Source organism: Natator depressus, chromosome 25 (genome assembly GCF_965152275.1).
Source record: "Natator depressus isolate rNatDep1 chromosome 25, rNatDep2.hap1, whole genome shotgun sequence".
NCBI classification, from domain to species: domain Eukaryota; kingdom Metazoa; phylum Chordata; order Testudines; family Cheloniidae; genus Natator; species Natator depressus.
In genome coordinates this window covers 10914834-10935830 of record NC_134258.1, presented here as the reverse complement: position 1 = coordinate 10935830, position 20997 = coordinate 10914834, and the positions used below count along the sequence as shown (strand labels likewise).

At 48.3% G+C, this 20997-nt stretch overlaps 1 protein-coding gene across 1 annotated transcript; it reads left to right on the top strand.

The window, feature by feature from the left end:
* Positions 1–2173: 2173 nt before the first annotated feature.
* On the top strand, positions 2174–19009 carry RNF126 (ring finger protein 126). The gene is made up of 9 exons (XM_074939227.1): positions 2174–2264; positions 10053–10111; positions 12092–12155; positions 12697–12941; positions 13723–13791; positions 13882–13951; positions 15174–15267; positions 17443–17558; positions 17800–19009. Exons 1-9 carry the CDS (start codon positions 2190–2192, stop codon positions 17947–17949), a joined length of 942 nt encoding a protein of 313 aa, XP_074795328.1. The 5' UTR covers positions 2174–2189; the 3' UTR covers positions 17950–19009.
* Positions 19010–20997: the final 1988 nt, after the last annotated feature.

Sequence of the window (20997 nt, the reverse complement as noted above, 5' to 3'; positions counted from 1 at the left end):
TTGTTTCCCAGCACTAGCTGGTCCCAGCTGCCAGCCACAGCTGAAATTGGCAAGGGATGGTTTTATCCCTGACCACCAGCTAGCATTTCCATGGAAACAGAAATGGTAAAAATGGGGGAATTTGCTTTAACTATTTCTCTGCTCCCTAACATGCCAGGCACAAGGGAGAGATGAACCCCAGTGCTACCAGAAGTACTAGGAGCATGAGCACGCAGCACTGGAATTTGAATGCCATAGTAAAAAAATACTCTTTGGCAGCACAGGTGCTGGAGTGGCGGCATCAGCACACCACAGCTGCGTCAGTTCTTCCCTAGTACAGATGTTGGGTCAAATCCATCTTCAGTAAAGCGTCATCCCCTGGAAACAAATCTGTCCCTTGAAGGAGGAGGATGTACTGGCTACAGCGGCTAGCAAACTTTGCTCAGCTGAGGGCTACCTTCATAACCCGCTGTGTGCCTTGGTACCTCTCTTAATTGACCAAAATTGGGGTAGACTGAGAATACACAGCGGTGCAGACGATAAAGACTGCAGGTCCCAGCATGCAATGCTCTTATAGATTTCAGATCAGAAGCATGCTGGGATATGTAGTCTCCATGGAAATACCCCTGTATTAACGAAGAGAACAGATATTAGCTAAATTATGGAACTCTGTGGGCAGTAGTGAGCCCAAGGACACAAACCGGTAGTAGCTCCATGAGTAAGCTCTCCTATCAGTCAGAACATTGTCCTTCCACAGTGTCATTTATAAAATAGGAATTATGCAGAATTTGTAAACTGCAGTTGAAATATTACTCCATCTAGTTACCAATACGCCTTCAATTCCTGTTCCTCACCAACATGCAGCTTTGCTGTGGGGTTGTCAGCTGCTGCACTCCACCCCAGAGGTGGCTGCATTTCAGTAGCAGATGAAGTCACTCTTGTGCTTGCTAGCATACATCTACAGAGAAAAACTCACTCACAGATGGGAGAGGGGTGCTGGTGCTGAGCAGCCACATCGAGACGAGCACCACATTCGCCAACAGAAAATCGAACCCCGCACCAGACGCCAGAGCCCCGGCAGTTCAGTCAAAGGAGCCGCTCCCACCGCTGTGCGTTAGCACCAGGCTGTTCTAGATGTTGAGGCCTAGCGGTAGTGGGAGACGCTGTCATGGGGGGCTTCTTTTGTATCTGAGACCAACAAGCAGACAGGCCTCTGTGCAGACCCCACAGATCCCAGTAGGCACAGGTAGAGGGACACCCCTGTCCCTGTGCAGCCCCCTACGCCTCATGTCCCTGTGCAGCCCCCTACGCCCCTGTGCAGCTCCCTACACCCCACATCCCTGTGCAGCCCCCTATGCCCCTGTGCAGCCCCCTACACCCCATACCCCTGTGCAGCCCCCTACGCCCCATGCTCCTGTGCAGCCCCCTACGCCCCATGCTCCTGTGCAGCCCCCTACGCCCCATGCAGCTCCCTACACCCCATATCCCTGTGCAGCCCCCTACACCCCTGTGTAGCTCCCTACACCCCATACCCCTGTGCAGCCCCCTACACACCATACCCCTGTGCAGCCCCCTACATCCCTGTGCAGCCCTCTACACCCCATACCCCTGTGCAGTCCCCTACACCCCTGTGCAGCCCCCCACACCCCATACCCCTGTGCAGTCCCCTACACCCCTGAGCAGCCCCCTACACCCCATACCCCTATGCAGTCCCCTGCACCCCTGAGCAGCCCCCTACACCCCATACCCTTGCACAGTCATCCCCCCCCCACCCCTACTTCCTATACCCCTGTGCAGTGAGGGGACACAGACCCTAGATGGGGCGTCGTTCCCCAAGCCCTCCTGCTCTTCCCCCTCTCCTCAGAGGACCAATTAGCTCCTCCTCCCAAAATGCTTTAGCCCCTCCCACTTCCTCAGGAACCTCCCCCCATGGGGCGTGGCTATGCCCTCCAGTAGTTCCCTCCGCCCCACCTCAACCCTCTCCCCTGAGGCGACTCAAGGCCCCACCCCTCCAGGCAAAGAGGCCCCGCCCCCTCTGTGTGGGCTCCCAGAGGCCCCCGCCCTCCTCAGGAGTCTCAGAGGCTCCGCCCCGTCCCAGTCCGCGTTTCCGCCAGTCCCACCGCGAGCACCTTTCGTGCCCGCTCGGCCGCCGTAGCCGCGCCGTGCGTCGCCCCCGGCCGGGCGGGGCGGCGTGGCGTCGGGGGGGGAAGATGGCGGAGGCTTCCCCGCAGCCGGGACGGTATTTCTGCCACTGCTGCGCGGCCGAGATCGCTCCGCGCCTGCCGGTGAGGAGGGCGCTGCGGCCTGAGCTGGGGGGGAGCCGGGCAGTTGGTGAGGAGGAGGATGAGGGGGTCCCGGGCCGGGCGAGGGATGAGCGGGGGAGGCCGGGCCGGGCCGGTTGGGGGGCGAGGCATGGGTCGGGTCGGGGGGGGTGAGGCATGGGTCGGGTCGGGGGGGGGCGGCCGGGTCGGGGGGGGGTGTGAGGCATGGGTCGGGGGGGCGGCCGGGTCGGGGGGGGTGTGAGGCATGGGAGGGCAGTGGGCTGGGGACGGTGAGTGATAAGACTGGGGCCATGGGGAGTAGTGAGGGGCAGAGAAGGGGGCTAAAAGAAGAAGGGAGCTGGGATTGGAGGGGTCGGGGAAGGGACGTAAAAGGATCCCCTAGGCTGGAGGGGAAGGGGGGGTTGCACTGGGTGGGGTTTGGGGAAGTCCGTTCGGGAGGGTGATGGGCTCTGTGCTGGGGGGGGGGAGGGGTTCTAGTTTGCATCCCCTTGCTGTTCCTGGTTTGGAAGATAGCAAAGTGTACTGGAGGCTCTTGGGTGGGGAACAGGAGGGTGAAGAGGATTTTCTCCCTCTTCCCCCTTCCATGTTCTGGGGTGGTGGGGAAGGGTGGGACCCTGCTGACAAACTGCAAGGTGGTGGCTGTTCCCACGCACCCTTCCCCCAGGCTTTTGAACTGGGACAACTTGACTAGGAGGGTGACTTTAAATGTTTCAAGGTAACTTATACGGCAGAATGTTTGATCAAAAGATGCCCACACCCCAAGGCTGCCTACAACAGATACCCAGAGAAGGTGTCTCCTGGCACCCATCCATGCCTCTGGGTTCTTCTTGCCTCACTGTCTTCATTTAGGTAGAGGGAGAGGTTCTAAGTGACATTCTTCCAAATTAAAGCTGCATGCTTTCTACTCTATGTGCACCAGAACACCCCCCCCCCCCAAAAAAAAACAAACAAACAAACTAGGGGGTGTGATAGAGTTCTTCCAATTATCAGGAAGATTTCCTATTAACAGTCAGTGAAGACAAGCTGAGTGTAACCCTTAGAGAAAGTAATGCTTTGGAATCTAGAAATGGGCAACTGTGAGGCAAACACAATAATTTCACTGACCAGTGCAGGAGTGTTTCTTACACTCACTGTAGTGCTTTAACGATGTGCTTTGAGCTCCAACTAAAATGCCCATGCATCTTTACTTGTTAGGAGAGAAACACACTCCCCCCATAATGGTGAGAAAAGTGCTGATTATTGGCATGAAAGTGACTTTGATAAAGCAACATGTTTGACCGTGACTTGTAGGAAATCTGGCCAAGATGTGCTCTATTAATGAGTTGCCAAATGTCGTCAGCACATCAAGTTTGTTTTTTGAAGTTAATGAGCCTTTCCCTTGATGCTGAGCCTTTATTTGTTCTGAAACTCTTAACATCGTGCCAGGAAATTATTTGCAATAGAATTTCTATCTTTAGTGAAAGTCATTTGCTGATCTGGTGTACAGTGAAAACTCAAGTTGTGCCATGAACTTGGTAGTGAGTTCCAGATAGAATACTTGACATTTTAGTAGAGTGCTTAGCAGCTGACTATCTCAGGGTCCTATAGACATGGTGCTAAATATTAATCCTGTATTACTGGGGAAATTGAGCCCTAAAACAGATTAAGAAACTTACCCACAGTCATAAAAACATCAGTGCCAAGGTTGGAAATAGAACCCGCTTCTCTACTCTAGCCACTAGACCATGAGGCTTCTCACAGTTGTATTGCTTCTAGGGAAGTCTTTTTAAATTGTGTGCACAAATAATCCAGTTTAATTCATCTTTTACAATATATAGTGAAGCTCTGGGTTGATTTTTAATGTGTGCTGCTGTCAGTCGGTCTCTTTACTAGAGTAATTCACAGGCCTGTGACTTGTTGGTTGTGCTGGACTCCTTTGTCAAATCATCCTTCTGAGAGTTCAAATCTATATAGCATTTTATACAGTGATAAAGTGAGCTTTTACCCCACCCTTTGACTGGGGTTTTGGAAGGAGCAAAAGGAAGTTAGGTGTTCAGTTCTTGTTGGAATTCAATGGGAATTGGATGCCTAACTCCCTTAGGTCTCTTTGAAACTCCCAGCTGTAAAGTCTGAGTTGCAGAATCCTACCAAAAATCTATCTTCTGTTAGGCTATATCTACACTACCACATTTGTCAGTACAGTAGAACTTATGTCGTTCAGGAGTGTGGAAAAAACCCACCCTTCTGAGTGACAGAAGTTTCACCAACAGAAGCGCCGGTGTGAAGAGCGCTATGTTGGTCGAAGAGCTTCTCCTGCCTTTCTTTGGGGGTGGTTTAATTACACTGACAGGAGAGCTCTGTCCCATCTTCACACAGCAACTACACGAGAGATCTTACAGCGGTGCACCTGCATTGGTACAGTCCGCTGCTCTAAGCTCTCTAGTGTATACATAGCCTTGGTGAAGTATACAAGACTTTGAGATACACAAGTCTCTCTTTCTGCCACAGACCTGATGAAGAGCTCTGTGTAGCTTGAAAACTTGTACCCTCCACCAATGGAACCTGGTCCCATAAAAGATATTCCCTCGCCCACCTTGTCCCTCTCATATCCTGGGACCAACATGGCTACACCACCACGGCAAGCTATCTCTTCGTATCAGACTTTACACCTAGTGCCAGCAGATTGTGCAGAGGACTATCTGTTTATCTTAAAATGAACTAGAGGAAAGTTTACAATTTTTGTTTTGTTTTGAGGGGGTCTAGATTAGTTCAATGATTGTCTAGTAATTGTAACAGGCTGCTGAGAAGGTTGTCAAATGAAAACGTCTCCTTTAAATCAGTTGCTGTTCATCTGCTACTGTAGCACTGCTGTGATGCATGCTGTGAAAAGATTCTGCCTTTTCCTGATGTTTTTTTTTAACCCCTCTAAATAATTACAAAAATACTCGTTTTGTTGCTATTTATTTTTGTTTGGTAAATACTCTCCCCCATCTCAGTCTGTATCTGGTTTAGCTTTAACATAAATACCAGCATTATGGATGTTCCTCAGGACATGATCGTTGTAAACAGTTGCTGTTAAAACCTTCCGGTGCACCCTGATGCTTGATTCTCCAAGTGTGTGTCTGAATATACCCGGTTAACCCTTTATATGGAGGAGGGTTTTTTAGGTGTGACTATCAAACACCACGTTTTATTTTCTAGTCTGATTATGTTGTAATGGACATTTTTAACCACAGCTTCAGACTCGCTAACTGGATGTCATTTTCTTTCCTGGGTGACCGCAAGGATTCCCCTGATATTTTGACAAACTACTGTTGAACTGGGAGGTTAACATTTTTGTTAAAGCATGTTTAGCCCACAGCCTTTAATCTGAGCATCCAGCTCTCCAGGTAACTCCTCAATTCACTAGCTGTTTTGATGAAAACTTTTCTGGCTGTTTTAAAATCAGGAAAGAATGTGTATAGCAAGGTTTTCTAGATACGCCACCTTGGACTTCTGTCAAGTACTGGTTCATAAACTAACCAAGGACAAGGCTGGTTGTTGCTTGAATGGAAGCCTTTGAGGAAATCCAGTGTGGTGATGCAGCTGGTGGCGCTCAACTTTCTGAGTCAGCAACTGGAAGTACCCTTTCTGAAATACGTAAAACTGAGGCCTTTAATCTTTAGTCCCATTAGAGATTCCATAGTGCTTCTCAAAACATGCTGAAGACAGATTTCTTGGCCAGATTCCAGCTTAATTAGTCTACCTACCTACAGTTCTTCCTGCAATGTTATGTTGCTGCGTTCTTTTAAACACCTGCTGTTTCACTTCTGGGATACCTGCACCTGAGCAGTGGGTGAAGTGAACCTTTGTATAGCTGATCCGTTCTTCAGCGGGATGAAAGAACTGGATTTTTATTTTACGTTTATATACAGTTTAAGAGCTAAAAGGCTGATATGCTCCTGCTAAATACTCTTGAGCTTTGAGAGGGTGGATAGGGAATTTGTTGGTGGTTCCTCCCCTCCCTCACCCCCCCCCCCGCCAAAAAAACCCTTTCCTCCCAGATATATTGGTCACTAGCCTTGCGTAATACGCAAAGTTGGGTTTCCTATAACTATTGGAGCAATCCTTTTGGTGGTGAATGCAACAGTTGTCTGTCTCCTAACATAGCTCAGTGCTGAAAATCCAGGCTCAGTTGATGCTCAAGAAGCTGGTTGTTTCAGAGGTCTAAATTAGGAAGGCCACTCTTATTGACAGCAAACTAACTTGCCAGAGTGGAACTGGCACTGCATGTGTTACAAAAGGAAAGAGTCTAACAGTTTGAAAAGCAGTAAACTTTGGCAATTGTGCTGTTCCAGCTGCAAAAGAATTTGCTGATTGCTGTATTCAGAACTGCCTGTTGTCAAAATTATATCCCTCTAATAGGAAAGCTGAGAGGAGCAAATCACTTGCTTCTCTTGATCAGGCTCATGGTGCTGAGTGTGGAAAGCAATAGATTGGTTTTGTAAATTCTTATCCGAATGGGCATTGATGGAAATTGAGTAAATTGGCTGACGTTTATTTCAAAATCAGAGACTGATCCAGTTTTTTGTACGCTCCTGCCCCTGTGTGCTGTTGACCAACTCCCTGGGAGGCATTTGGGTGAGGTAGGAACACGTTTGAAATACAAATTGTGGGTATTTTATAGAAACATGACTGCAAATCTAAAGAGTTCAGTGTGGGAGAGGAGGCAGCAGTGTCTGTTAAGTGGTATTCACTGACAGTCCCTACAGATGGGTGGTGTCTTGCTGATTCCTTATTCTCTTGAATAGAGACAACATTAAATGGATTTTGGGTTTTGCTGTGCATAGCTAGGGTCTTACAATGTGTGTGTGTTCCCCCCCCCCCCCCCCATGGCTCGGGGAGGGATCACAAACTTCTTAGCAGGGTGAACACAGGCCGCTTGCATCTTGTTCCTTTTGGGAATCACGTAGCTCGGCTCCTAGGTGGAATATCTTTGGGCTTGACTACACTGTCCCACAGTTTGGACTAAAGGGGTGTGAATAGCAGTGTGCACCAAAGTGCTATGCTGTAACTCCCCCTGTGTGGGCACTTTGGGTGTAAACATAAAGATCCTGAGTTCACACTAAGCACCTTTAAGTTCATGCCTGCAGTGTCCACATGGGAATTATAGCACAGCACTCACTGCTATTCATACCACCTTAGTTAAGGCTGCGGGTTAATGTAGACATGCCTTATGTTCTAGTGGGTGTGGCAATCCCGAAAGTAAAAGTGGTAGGGGAAGCAGCATCTGCATTTTTAAAAAGATAAACTCAGGTAAGCCAGCTATCAATATCAGTGGAATTAGCAAATTCCACTTTGGTCATTTATATTTTGCCTGCCCTAAGTGTCGTGTTTGGTTCAAATTGGGCATGGTACACTTCACTTCCTCTCTTCAGTTGCACTGTATTGTATAGCATTGTTGTGTGCAGTTATTTGTGGGGACTCATTTTACTGACAAATGATTCCTTCATATAATTTTAAGCCCTTTGAGTTTCTTCTGTCTCAAAGGGGCTGTCGAATTATCAACAGTCATTAAACATAAATGCTTTGCTAAAGCTGGGAATAAACAAGAAAAGCAGGTGTGCAGAGAAGGAATCCGTTACTCTGAGAAGAAATCCTGATTCTGAACGTGCAGTCTGTTTGAGCTTTATAAGCGATCCCATCTTAAATTGGGAGCAATAGAGGTAGACCGAAAGAGCTTTCTCTAATGAACGTGCAGTGTGGGAGGTTATTTTAGTGTTTGTGTTGCAGAATGACCTCCTTATGTCTCCTTGAAGCCTCCACTGGTATAGCTACACTGCGATTAAAAACCCATGGCGGGCCCATGCCAGCTGGCTGGGTCTGTGAGGCTTCTAAATTGCGGTGTAGACATCTGGGCTCTGGCTGAAGCCTGGGCTCTAGGACCCTGTGAGGTGGGAGGGTCCCAGAGCTCAGGACTGCAGCCAGAGACCCAGTGTCTACACCGCAATTAAACAGCCTCTCAGCCCCAGCCCCGCATGCCTGAGTCAGCTGGGTTGTCTAATTGCAGTGTAGACATGCTCTGTGTGGTGAAAAATCCCAGATCTTGTTAGGTATTGCTTTCCTCTTAGTTCTTCTTGACATTATAATTGGCAGTAACTGTAACTCCACATTGTTTCTCTTTCATTCTGACAGTTTGTCCTCTAGAAGCCATTTGAAAATCAACACGTATGCATGCTGCCTTGCCAGGAAATCCAGTGGTTTTGCTTTCACTTCGCCTGTGACTACATCAAGATCCGTCTAATGCTCTGTCTGTGCTGGGGGTTAACCAATGTTATCTGAACCACCTTTAAACCATGCTCCGAACAGATTCAGGCTTAAGTTTGTCTGGCCAGTGTGATGAAGGCCTAAGTTTCCTCTAAGCTGTGCAGCCACATGGCTGTGCGGCAGGCTATCAAGGGCCACGCAGGTGGGGAGAGGAACCTCTCCCCCGGGCTGCTGTGGTAAGAGAGGGCTGGGGGGGGAGTCCTCTCTCCCCGACTCCTCCCGCAACAGCCTGCACCCCAAACCCCTCATCCCCAGCCCCACCCCAGAGCCACCCTCCTATTTGAAGCCCTCACCCCCTGCACCGCAACCCTCTGCCCCAGTCCTAAGCCGCCTCCCACACCCTGAACCCCTCATCCTCGGCCCCAACCCAGAGCCCACAGCCGCAGCTGATGCCATCACCCCTCTGCCCCAGCCCTGAGCCCCCTCCCACACTCCAAACGCCTCAGCCCCATCGTCGCCACACAGCACCTCCATATTGGTGGACATAACAAAATTCATTCCATACATGGATCTAAAAAATTAGAGGGAACATTGGTGAAGGCATACGCTAATGGTTTTAAAACTGTTATAAAGACTGCTTGACTTCCTGTGGTCTATAATCTAATCTCTGCATAATAGAATGCTTTTAAAACATGATTTGATAACAGTTGTGCCCTGTTCACACTGACTAAGGAAACTTATGCCTGAAATGGTTTTATGCAGCATTTAAAACTGGTTCATGTAATACAGTGTGGAGACAGAAGAAGGGTGTAGCCATGTGTCTGTATCCCATGAGTCTGTTAAGTAGAGATTCTTTTTACAAAAGGGTGAGAAACAAGCATGGAATTCTGGGATTTGTAGCCTTCAGTCATAAAAGGCACAGAATAAGTCCAGCCAGAATTCCTGAAATCTCAGTTGCCATCAGAAACTAAAGAATGCTCCGGAAAGTGTGAGGTAGAAAGGCTGCCTATTACATTTGTAGTTAATCCTGCTGTACCTGGGGAAGGATAGTAAGAGTGAGGCTGTAAAGTTTGGAATTTTCTCTGGAGTTGTTAACTTCACGTATTGTTACATGTTGGCCCTCATGGTGAAAGTTGGTGTGGCCTGCATGAACTGAGACCAATTTCTAGTTAGTCCCCTTAAATGTGAATAATTTGAGCCCAGTGTTACATAGGGCTGCAGTGCTATGTGTCCTACCGTATCTAATCCATAAAGGTGGCTTCCTCCTTCTCCAGGACTTAGAGCTCCTGCTTGTTGCCAGAGTGACTCAAAACAGTGAATTCTTTGGTACTTAAAGTATGGTGGACTTTGGGAAGTGGTGCACTGCCTGACTTCACCTCTTAGTTTATAGAGTATTATTCAGAGTGCACAGAGTCAGGGTTTCTGTGCCTTATTCCTGTTGGCTAGCTGGAAAATCCATCCTGGAGAATGGAACGCAGGGTTTTTCTCCATTTCTCCATATGGAAGATACTATCTGTAACTATTTTCTAGCACCTGCGTTTCTCATGTAGTTTTTCTCTTCTATAGGATTATATTTGCCCAAGGTGTGAATCTGGTTTTATTGAAGAACTTCCTGAGGAGCCCAGGTAATGTGCTGTTCCTGAAGGATACTGTGAGCGTTAACTTGGGATCTTCTCTGTTCTGTTTCCTTTTCCTGGGGTGGGAGATATTACAAACTAAGGGGACCAGTTGGACAACCTCTAATGATATTTGGCTTTTCTCAATGAAAACCTTGGGGGCCCAGCTACTTGGTTTTTCCAAGGTTGTAACATACTTAACTCTCACAGTCTGTGTCCACAAATAAGTCAACATGTTTCCCAACCATGATGGTTGGAAGCCTGACATCCTGGCTAGTGACCCGTGGACCATTCAGAGAACTTTCTGCAGTCTTGACTGGACTTTCTCTGCCCTGTGCTGATGGGCTGCTTGCTCCAAACTCCTCTCTTCCCCACAGTCTCTTCATCTTAGCTTCACTCCATACTTCTTTTCTCCCATGCCTTGACCCTTCATCCCCCTGCCCTTTCCTTTCCTTTTAACTGATCCCCTGCTAACTAACACCCCCCCCCAAAAAAAAAAACCCACCATGCAACTTAAATCCCATTTGCTGCCATCACATTGTTTACTCTGCTTGTATGTTCAACCCCTTCCCTCACCCTGCGTCTGTCTTGTTTAGTTAGTTTGTAAGCGCTTCAGGGCAGGACCGTCTACTGTTCTGTGTTGCAGGGTGCCTAGCACAATCGTGCCCTGGTCTTGGTTGGTCCTTAAGCACTGCCAAAATATACATATTAATTTAAATGAAATAGTAAGCATGACAGTAGCTGATTTCTAACAGTTTTTCTGCTATGTAGACAGTAGCACCTAGCTGTGGGTTAATCGGGGGTAGCTCCCCTCCTCCCCCCAAAATCTGAGAGCATATGATGTCTCAAAGGTCACTGTGAAGAAACACCCACTATTATCCATACACACGGCAGGAAGCAGTGATACACAGTTATACAGAATGTGATCAGGATGTGGTTTTTGCCTTGTAAAAAATGCTTTAATGTGTGGACACGCTGACCTGTTTTGGCTGTAATGGTGTGTTTGCCAGTGCAGGTCACACGTAATGTGATTCTTGGTCTTGACTTGCAGAGAGAGTGGCCTTGAGATTTAAACAATGCAAGGTGACAAGATGTTAAAGAAGTCCACTTACTTACACGTTTAAGAACAAACAAGTCTCTGCATACATCAGCTGTATCAAGTGTTCATTAGTTATTCCTTTGGATTGCAGTAGGTTTTCTAAACCCATGAAGAGGCATAGCTCCATCCTGAAAGGCAGCATTGTCTGGTAGATGGAGCTACAAATCGTGCCTAGCTAATCCTAGCTTTGAGAGTGACTTGCTGTGACATTGGCAGAGTCACTCAGGTGTTCTGAACCTCCGTTTACTCTGCTGTAAAACCAAGATAACATTTAGCAGGCACATGGGCCATGAGGAGTAACGCTCATACGGCTTTTTGAAAGCATAGCGCTATGTATTCTCTTGTAATCATTTGCTAACTCTCATTCTCTGACTGGTCATGTGATTTTGCAGTGCAAAAAAGAGGACTGGTTCTGATGAGTGGGTTTCCAACAGCAGCATTAAGCATGTTTGCATCGTTGTCGTGTTGGCATCCTAAACCTTACCCTCATGGTGCTCCGGAGAACGTAGCTGAGTTGCCTAGGGGTGGAATGGGTAGAGAATGCTTGGCTGATGTAACAGGTGGGTCTTCCCTAGCAAAGTTACTGTTCTGCAGCTTCATGAGATGCGCACGAGGTGATCAGCAAGAGGGGGGGGGGAAGGTCTGAATGATCAGGGAGGCAAGGGACAGCAAGAAGAAAAATTACAGGAGCGATTGTGGTGGAAAACAGCAGCTGATGAGAAAATGTGTTGCCTGTGAAATGGTTTTGCACAACTCGTAAAGTGGTGTGATGTCTGCCCCTACCAAGATCCCATCCCTTGCTTCCCTCTGCTGCAAAAGCCTTTCCACCTACCCTGCGCCGTTGCGAGTCCGCATTCCTGAGGCTAACCAATGCTGTTCGCTCTTCTCAGGAATGCTGAGAATGGTTCCAGCTCTTCCGCATCGACCAGCGATCAGAGCAGGCATCCATTCGAGGTGAGTAATAGCCGCTCCCCATCCCCTACTAGATTCTTGTTGGTTTTGTGGTTTTTTGTTTTTTTTTTCCTTGCCATTGAATCTGAATATTTTCTGCAGGGAGATCATTTTATATTGTCCCCCTGGATTCTGTCAAAGTTTGGAGGTAAATATCATCCAAGCACCGCTTCTAGAACTCTCTAAATAGCCTGGCATTCTTTTCCGAGGACAGCTGAGTTTCCCCCATATCCCGTTTTTGTTAGGAGGAGCCATGCTGTGGTATATTGAACTGTTTATCTGGGCATGCCAGGGTCACCGTTTAAAGAGTCAGCAGTTAGCCTCAGTTGCCACACAGTGGTATCAGAAAAATAATGGTTATTTCCTAAGTCTAATTTCAGCTGATGCTGTCTGCTCATTGCAGAGCCTCTGCTCAGCACAGAGCCCTCAGCTGTGATGCTGGAGCTGTCTGCAGAGTCTGGCTTTGTCTCGTCAGAGGCCTTTGTTAGTAGAAGTAAAAGGTCTCTCCTTGTGACCAACCTGCCTTGAATTCTCTTCGCTACAGAACGTGGATCAGCACTTATTCACCTTGCCACAGGGCTATGGCCAGTTTGCCTTTGGGATTTTTGATGACAGCTTTGAGTTTCCTGCCTTTGGGTCCAGTGGCCAATCTGAAGACAACAGGGACTCCGAGAACCGGCGGGAGAGAGAACACCAGTCTCGGCACAGATATGGTGCAAGGCAGCCCCGAGCCCGTCTCACTGCACGGCGTGCCGCTGGCAGGCACGAGGGAGTCCCAACGCTAGAAGGGTGAGAAGTGCTTTCTAATGCTCTGCTCAGTGCCCAGGGCTTGCTTTTCTTTTTAAGGTGGTTTAGCTGAGAACCATAACATTTGTTTGTGTTATCCATTCTCTAGGGCTAGTCCCTTATTAAACACTTCCTACATGGAGTTATTCTCCTTCACAGGTGCCTTACTTCCTATGCAAACAGCTACTTTTGGGAGATTACATTTCAGCTGGAATAGAACCCTTATCCAGCCTGTATCTTGAGTGAAACTGACTTGCTGGTCGTGGTTTGCCTGTACTCTACAATAGATCATACCGCAAAGAAGGGAATATGCCTGGGAGCTTTTAACTAAAAGATGCCCTAGACTGAGTAAGCATCTGTCTGCCCTGATTCTTTTCCTTGAGCATGGTCACTTGTGGGCAAAGCAGCACGAAAAACCAGCTGATGTGTCCGATCACTGGTGAATTTCTCCGCTCCTTACAGTCAGCAGCTGGAAATGATGCTACCTCCCAGGCCTATGCTAGAGTGGATTGACTTTTCTCTAAGTGCATCCCAGAGACACTGTCCACTTCCCACCTTTGTGTAGAAAAATGGTCCTCTCTGAATAAAATCCTTCGACTTCTTCCTGTGGCAAGAAATAAGTAGTCACTAGGATGCAGTTGCACTTTAAACCGGATACTGTGTCTTACCTTTCATTCCCCCTGATGGTACCACAGTATTTCCGACCCACTCTGGACTTCAGGGCCGTTTGTGGGATTTAGTGGATCCTAGTTCTTCTTTGATCTTGATTTTTGCTGTCTTTCAGAATCATACAGCAGCTGGTCAACGGCATTATTGCACCTACGACAATACCAAACCTAGGACTAGGCCCTTGGTGAGTTGGAGTTACGGGCTACTCTACCTAAAGGTCTGGTTGTGTGCAGCCCCAGTGAAGACTAAAACCCTGTTGTCTTTATTCTTAAAGGGGAGTCTTGCATTCGAATCCAATGGACTATGCCTGGGGTGCCAATGGCTTGGATGCAATTATTACACAGGTAAACCTGGCACCTGTTCTATGCCTCTGCCACTGGGGGATGCTCATGTGCAGTGGTTGGTACTGAGGTGGAGCCCTTTCTCTAAGAATCTACCCTTCTCCCTTCCATAGAGGGATAGCACTGACATCTATCTTGGTTAGTAGGGACTCGCAGTCCAGTACGTCTCCAAAACCTAGCATTGAGTCAATGTGTGTAAAAGTAGCTACAAGAGGCGCTCAGGTTTGCACTCCATTGCCAGGGAAAATGTCTTTTGTTTCATGATTCATGTGTCTTGAAATGCACAAGGAGGAGGGCTCTGTTTACTTCCCCCTGCAGTGGCTTATCCTTTCAGTAACGGTTTCTTAAAGGAAGCAATGTATTTGAAAACACAAGCTCTGCGCCTAGAGGGAACAGTATGAGCAGAAACATGTTTCAGTCAGGGCTTGGCTGTGGTTCCAAAAGACAAGCATGTTCTCCTGTCTGCCGCAAGCTGACAACCTGTTTTATGGCTGTTGGTGGTTTAGGGAGGTAGAAGAGGGGGACCGCGCTTGATTCTGCTCCTGGTATTCCTCATGGTGTCCGATAACAAGGCATCCATTAAATTAAGAGGAAATAATTCCTTCAGCATATGTTTGGCAAGTGGAATTCACTGCTGGAGAGTTCTAAGACCAATTGTCATGACTGGGGCATGGGCGGTCAGACCTAGTGGTTGGAGCAGGAATCTGGAACTAGGAAGCAGCCCAAAGTAGGGAGATCGCAGCTGCAGGCACAACTCCCTGTTCCTGTGCTGGGTTTGTATAGAAGCTGTGAACCAATCAGGACCTCCAGCATTCTGCCAATCAGATTCCAGGACTGGAGTCTTCTGCCAGGGGCTTCTATTCTGGCAACTGCTAGCAGGTCCCTGGGTGGCAGGTTGGAACTTACTAGCTCCTAAGAGCCCTGTGGACCAGGGTTCAAGACTTGTGGTCTCCGCCATCAATACATATGTTAAATTTTGTGCTGAGGGGTATCAGCTGGTCCATTCAGAGGTCAGGGTGGAATCTTTCTCCTCGATGCAACTCTGCAAAGTTGCCCAGGTCCTTGGTGGGGAATTAATATTTGAAGCATCAGGAGTTAGCAAGCAGTAAAGGCGGGATACAGGTGACAGGACATGGTTAGATGGCTCAATACCTTGGCCTAACAAATCCTGTGTCCCATTCAGCCAGTGTCGTTGTCCTGTACCGTATGGCGTTTTGTCTTTCAGTTATTAAATCAATTTGAAAACACTGGGCCGCCTCCAGCAGACAAAGAGAAGATCCAAGCGCTCCCCACCGTTCAGATAACAGAGGAACATGTAGGTACGTCCCCTGCCTCCTTCACCGAGGAGTCCAGTGAAGAGCTTTGCAGAGCTTTCATGTGGTTTTTTCCCTTGGAATTTTCATGTTGGCAACTAATCTATCATAGGGCAAAAATTCCAGAGGCAGAACTAGGCACAGCTCTCTCCTACTCCTACCTGAACAGAAGTACTGTAACACTGATATGTTTGCTGTAGGCCGTTAACTGCCCCATATGTAAAAGCTAATGTAGCTAGACACATATAAAGATTGGAGCCAGCACAGAAATTGGCCGACTGTCTCAGTCTCCCAAGTCTGCAGCCTATCTTGAAAATGAGAGGTCTTTGCTATCTCCTGGGCATTGTCGCCTTTTAGGGGAATCTCACACCCAGTGGCACTGTAGCGTAGGACTGGTGGTGTAGAACAGCTGGCAGCATGGTTCCCACTACCTAGAGATCTGCTCAGGCCTCATTTTAAAGCCCAGACCGAACCTGTTGAGTTGTTTTCATACCTGACCCAAACCTGATGCTTTAGTTGGATGCGTCCCATCGGCTTCGTTTCAGGTAGCAAGGCTCTCGCTCACACTGCTGCCCCCACCCTCGCTGTGCCGGACTACGCTGTCTGGTCTTCACCCCCCGGGAGGCTCTAGCCATGCCACTGCTGGGTGCAAACGGCACATGACACGTCGCACTCTGCTGGGGCTCCTTCCTACAGGACTGGGGAACCCAGTCCAAGGCATGCCCTTGCAGGGAGCGCAGTTGTCTGGCAGCGGCTTCAGACAGCCCCCGCGCCTTTGGCCATGGGGTTTCCTGGCAGGCAGGCAGGACGGGGACAGAATCCAGCCCACCTGCCTGGCTAAGCCACCATCATCCCACGTCTGCTGTACTGTGGTGTGTCTCTCCCACCCCTACCTGCACAGCAGCGCACGTGGGCTCCTGGTGCATTCCAAGCCTCCTCTCTGCATCCTGGTGCTGCCTGGCTTCCTGTTTGGGAGAAGTGCTCCTTCCATGGCAGAGCTGCGCAGCTGTCCGCCGACTCCTTCAGCCAGCTGCTGCCACCTCCACTGAGCTCTGGGGACAGGGAACCGGATCCTTCCCTTGCTCCCTCAGAGTCCAAACCTGAGTCTGAGAGCGTCAAGTCCTTTTCATGCCTGATCTGACACCTGGAGTCAGGTTCTGGTCAGGTTGCCAGCCTCTGCCGCTGTGTCTTCTAGATGGGCTATAAGCAGCATTAGATGACACAGTGGTAAAAATGCACCTGGTGGGGCTGCAGCAGTGTGAGTTTCTCCTGAAACTATCAGTGCTGGTGCAGCCACTGCATGTAAAAATCTCTTGGGAGCAACGAATAGTGTTTGCTGGCCGTCATAGCCGTGCATAATAAAATGCCGGACAGACTGGCTTACAGGAAGAGAGATTTGAATCTGTTAGGGTTCATATAGAATTAGGCTTGGCAGACTTTGATTTTTATTTTTTATACGATCAGTGTTTATCTTTAAGCAATTTTTTTTTCAGTTTTTATTGATTTCCGATTTCACAGTGGTGGGGAATGATGGGAGGGATCGGTCAGTACTTTAATGACGGTATTCGTTGAGACTCAAAGTTAGTTTTATAATTGTTAAAATACAAATTGTCGACCTCGCCTGTCAAAATATACAAGGTGAAGTTCCATAACTCAAATTCTAATAGGTTCTCAAACTGCCTTTTTCTTTCTTTACCGGTGTGTCAATTTTGATGATTGTTTGATGATTGACAGAAATATTTTTCGTGGGTTTGTGTGTACGGTGACATTGACATTTAAAAATAAAAATCAAATCCTTCCAAGCCTACACATGATACACTGGCAGCAGCATGTTGAGGAAGGGAGTGAGAGAGAAAATATAGGTAAGGAAGGAGAGGAATTTGGGAATAAGGTGGAGAGATACAGGCAGCTATCCCAAGTGGCAGAAGTTCTGGAGGCAGTAGCTTTCTCCCCAGTGCTGGGGAGACTGTGAAAGGCCAGTTGCCAGATGACCTAAGGCAGGAATAAAGAGTCAGTCAGATGAGCTGGAGCACGTCCCTGGCGAGTTTTCAAAGCTGGGCAGCTCTGAACCAATTTCTGAACTGGCTGGGGAAGCCAGTGCTCATTCCGCTCCCAAGCGGTGAATGAATGATACCCAGTCAGCCCTTTTTATTCTTCGCTTTGTGGTTTTGTGCCTTGCAGGGTCCGGGCTCGAGTGTCCTGTATGTAAAGAGGATTACACACTTGGTGAAAATGTCCGGCAATTACCCTGTAATCATCTATTCCACAATGGCTGTATAGTCCCCTGGCTGGAACAGGTTAGTTACACCAGCGCCCGGATCCCTTTGATGCAAAGGGAATATTATATACTCTGGACACGTTCCATTATACTGTTCCCATTGGTAAATATTTCTATATCCTGCTGATGCCTGAGCATGAGCAGCCTTTTGCCTCTGAAGAAGGAGGTAGGCAGTAGCATGACTGGCTGTTACTTGCACTGTTCCCGTGTCCTATGTCTAATCCTTTCTCTCCTGGCTTTTTTTTTTTAAATCTCCAAAGCACGACACATGCCCCGTGTGCCGGAAAAGTTTAAGTGGACAAAACACTGCCACGAATCCCCCAGGACTCACAGGGATGAATTTCTCCTCGTCATCTTCCTCCTCCTCCTCCAGCTCACCAAGTAATGAAAACTCATCAAACAACTCATGAATCCTAGTCCAGCCCCAATCCTGCGTGCCCTGTCCATAGTCCTTCGTCCCTAGCCAACGTAAGCAACTAAGGGCCTTCCGGAGCGGAGCAAGGGGGGGAACCAAAACCCAGAAATTCCCTCATGAGGCCCCTGGTTCTTCAGAGACGAGACACCTCCGGCTCTCCAGTGGGGGGAAGATCTCTGAATTCATCACGTCACCGTGTGGACTCTTAAAACTGCTGTGAAAGACCATTAAGCTTCACAGATTGGAAACCCAAGGTGCTGAGCTATTGTCTGCGACTCCAGCTGGGGGAAGGTGGTTTGTATGGTTTTGAGATTCTGCTCTTTATATTCTCTCCCCACGCCCCGCTCCTCCATCCCTTATGCTTTGAAGTTTTAAACCTTTAAAATGACAGTGTAACAAAATCCAGTTTGCGCCGAGGATCTCCAGGTGGGGAGGGCGAGTGGGGGTCAGGGAGTTGCCACAGAAAATGTGAACTCATGGAATAGACAGAGCTATCCTGCCTTCCCCTGCCACAGTCCCTTTTTGTTTTCTTTATAACTTCACCCTTCTCATATTCAACACAGAAAGGGTTTTTATAATTTTAAATTATTACTGCTGTTAAATAAATGGACGTTTCAGCTCAGCAAGAAGTTATGCATGATTTGTGGATAAATACAGGGTAAGCTCGTCTGAGTGCTGTATGATACCTTCCCAGTGGCAGGCCAGTCTGCGCTGAGATCATTGTGCCCTCCTGCCCTCCCAGTGTGCTGGTACACAGTGACTTCTTTAGCACTCGGTTCCTACTGACCAACACCCGTGTACATTGCCAGCCTGCAAATCATCCAGCGCTGTTGGCTGCGGGATAGAAACTTGCAGCATCTTTGTTCAATTTCTGTATTTCTACCCCCCCTGCCACCCCCCGCAGTCCTGCCCTTCTCTCACCCTGGATGCGGAATGTTGGCTGCAGGACTGAAATTGTACCAGAGCGAGGACCAGCCAAACGCCATCGTGATCAGATAAAATACAGAGCAAGTGATGCTTGGGAAAAAAATGTATTTCAAAGCTACTTCAAAATACAGCTGCTTCAAAAATCCCCAGGAGCTTGTGAATCAGTTTCCTTGCAAGAGTTGGTTTGATGGGGGGAGGGTTGTGGGGGGAAACTTTTGTCCTAATGTTCAGGGGCCGGGGGGCAGGTTTTGATTTTGTATGAGCTTTTTTAATAAACTGATTCTCTCTGGAGAGAGGAAGTCGGAGCAGGTATGCTCAAAGTTACGTTTTCATGGGTTGTGGGCAGGACCTATATCATTTACTGTTCTGATCACTTTAAAACTTCAGCTTCAGCGGTGGATGGTATGATTCTGAAGGCATCTATAGTAGGAACCTGTGTAGTTGAGGGTTTTCCAGGCCTGCCTGCTGGAAAGAGGGACCTGCCCCATGTAAAGGGGAGGCGGTGACACAAGCTGTAGCTGGAGGATTAAGTGAAGCAACTGATCCCATGGAAGACCCCAAAGAAGCACCATGGGTGTGTGGATCCAACTGAGCTCTGAGGCTGCACAGTCAGCAGGGAGCTAGGTGGGAAGTCAAGCTGTCGGACCATAGAAGATGCTGTATGATGTGTCTTCAGGGTGAGAGGCAGAAGCTTACTTCTGGCGTCAAGTGGAGGATTCTCAAAAAAAAAAAAAAAATCTTGAAAGCTGGCCACACTGACATAGTCTGGCCGTAGAAGGAATCCTGAAGTCTTAGCCGAGATCCATGGTGGTGAGATATGTAATGTGTGTTGAAGGCCTTCACAGAAGTGTACGTGGGCAGGAAGATAGGCAAGGAGTCTGCTGTAGAGCGATCCTTTTCCTCCAGGGCAGGACTGTGTGGCAAGGTGCATGAGCATTCTCTCCTCTCCAAGGCCAGGTTGACAGGTTTTACCGATGTAGCTATGTCAGGAGTGTGAGGGGGGAAAAAAATCACCCCCGTAACTCACGGCTTTGCCAGCAAAACCCTTTGTGTAGACACATCTTATACTGCAAAAGGGACTCTTGCTGGTATAGCTAATATCATTCGGGGAGATGGTTTAACTCCACAGGCAGAAGAACTCCTTTTGCTAGCATAAGCTGCGTCTCCCCGAGGGGACTTTGCCCAAAGCTTTTGTAGTGTGGACTAGCCCCAAGTAATGTGAGCTTTTAACAGGAAGAATCTGTCATACCCTGCAAACTCACAGTTGCAGTTCTGTGTGTTGCCGGCAGGTGGAGCAACAGACCCAGAGGTGTCAAACAATCTGGTTGTGGCAAAGCTAAAATGTTCTGAGAGCTGAAAAGATGATTGGGGGGAAAACTGTTTGTCATTCTTCCCCTCTAAAGTGGTGCTCTGGGTTCCATGTTACAACTGCGAGCTGTCTCCTGTTCCTTTTCCAGGTGTCTCGTGGCAATCAGCCCGGTCATGTATTGACCCAGCTAACATAGCTTTCATGTGAAGCCTTTTAGTCTGACTCTGGGGCAGGGGGGCCAAGGGGGCCTGGCTTATACCTTTAGTTAAGATCTGTGGTTCAGGATGTAAATTTTAGGACTCCACACTCCCCTTGCTCCACAGCGGAGCTACCACTGGGCTCACTGGGAGGTTTGCACAAAGGTCAAGGAGAGGATCTGGCTTTTATGTCGTAACAAAACTTTTTTTTTTCAGTCCTTGACATTGTGCTAAGAAGGGAAATATGCTCCTGGTTAAGACCAGTGGCCTTTCTTCCTCTTCCAGCCGCCTTTCTCCATTTCTCCTCCAGTCTGTCACCTCTTTTCCCTCCCTTGCAGTAACTTCCAGTCTCCCACTGGTGGATCCAGCTCCCCTTCCCTTGCCCCCCTTCCGTCTGCTAAAACCAGAAATAGCTCACCTTGCCATCTAAAGTATCGTTGGTCATGTGCGTTATTGCCCCAGCAAGGTTAATGGTAAGCAAGGGACTACGTACCTATTTCATTGTTTCAGGCTTGCTGCAGACTCAGGCAGAGACCGCTGCCTCAGCTGCACTTGGTGCACATTTGGAAGGTTATCTTCGTAACCGGCGGGCTAGAAACCTTTTTATAAA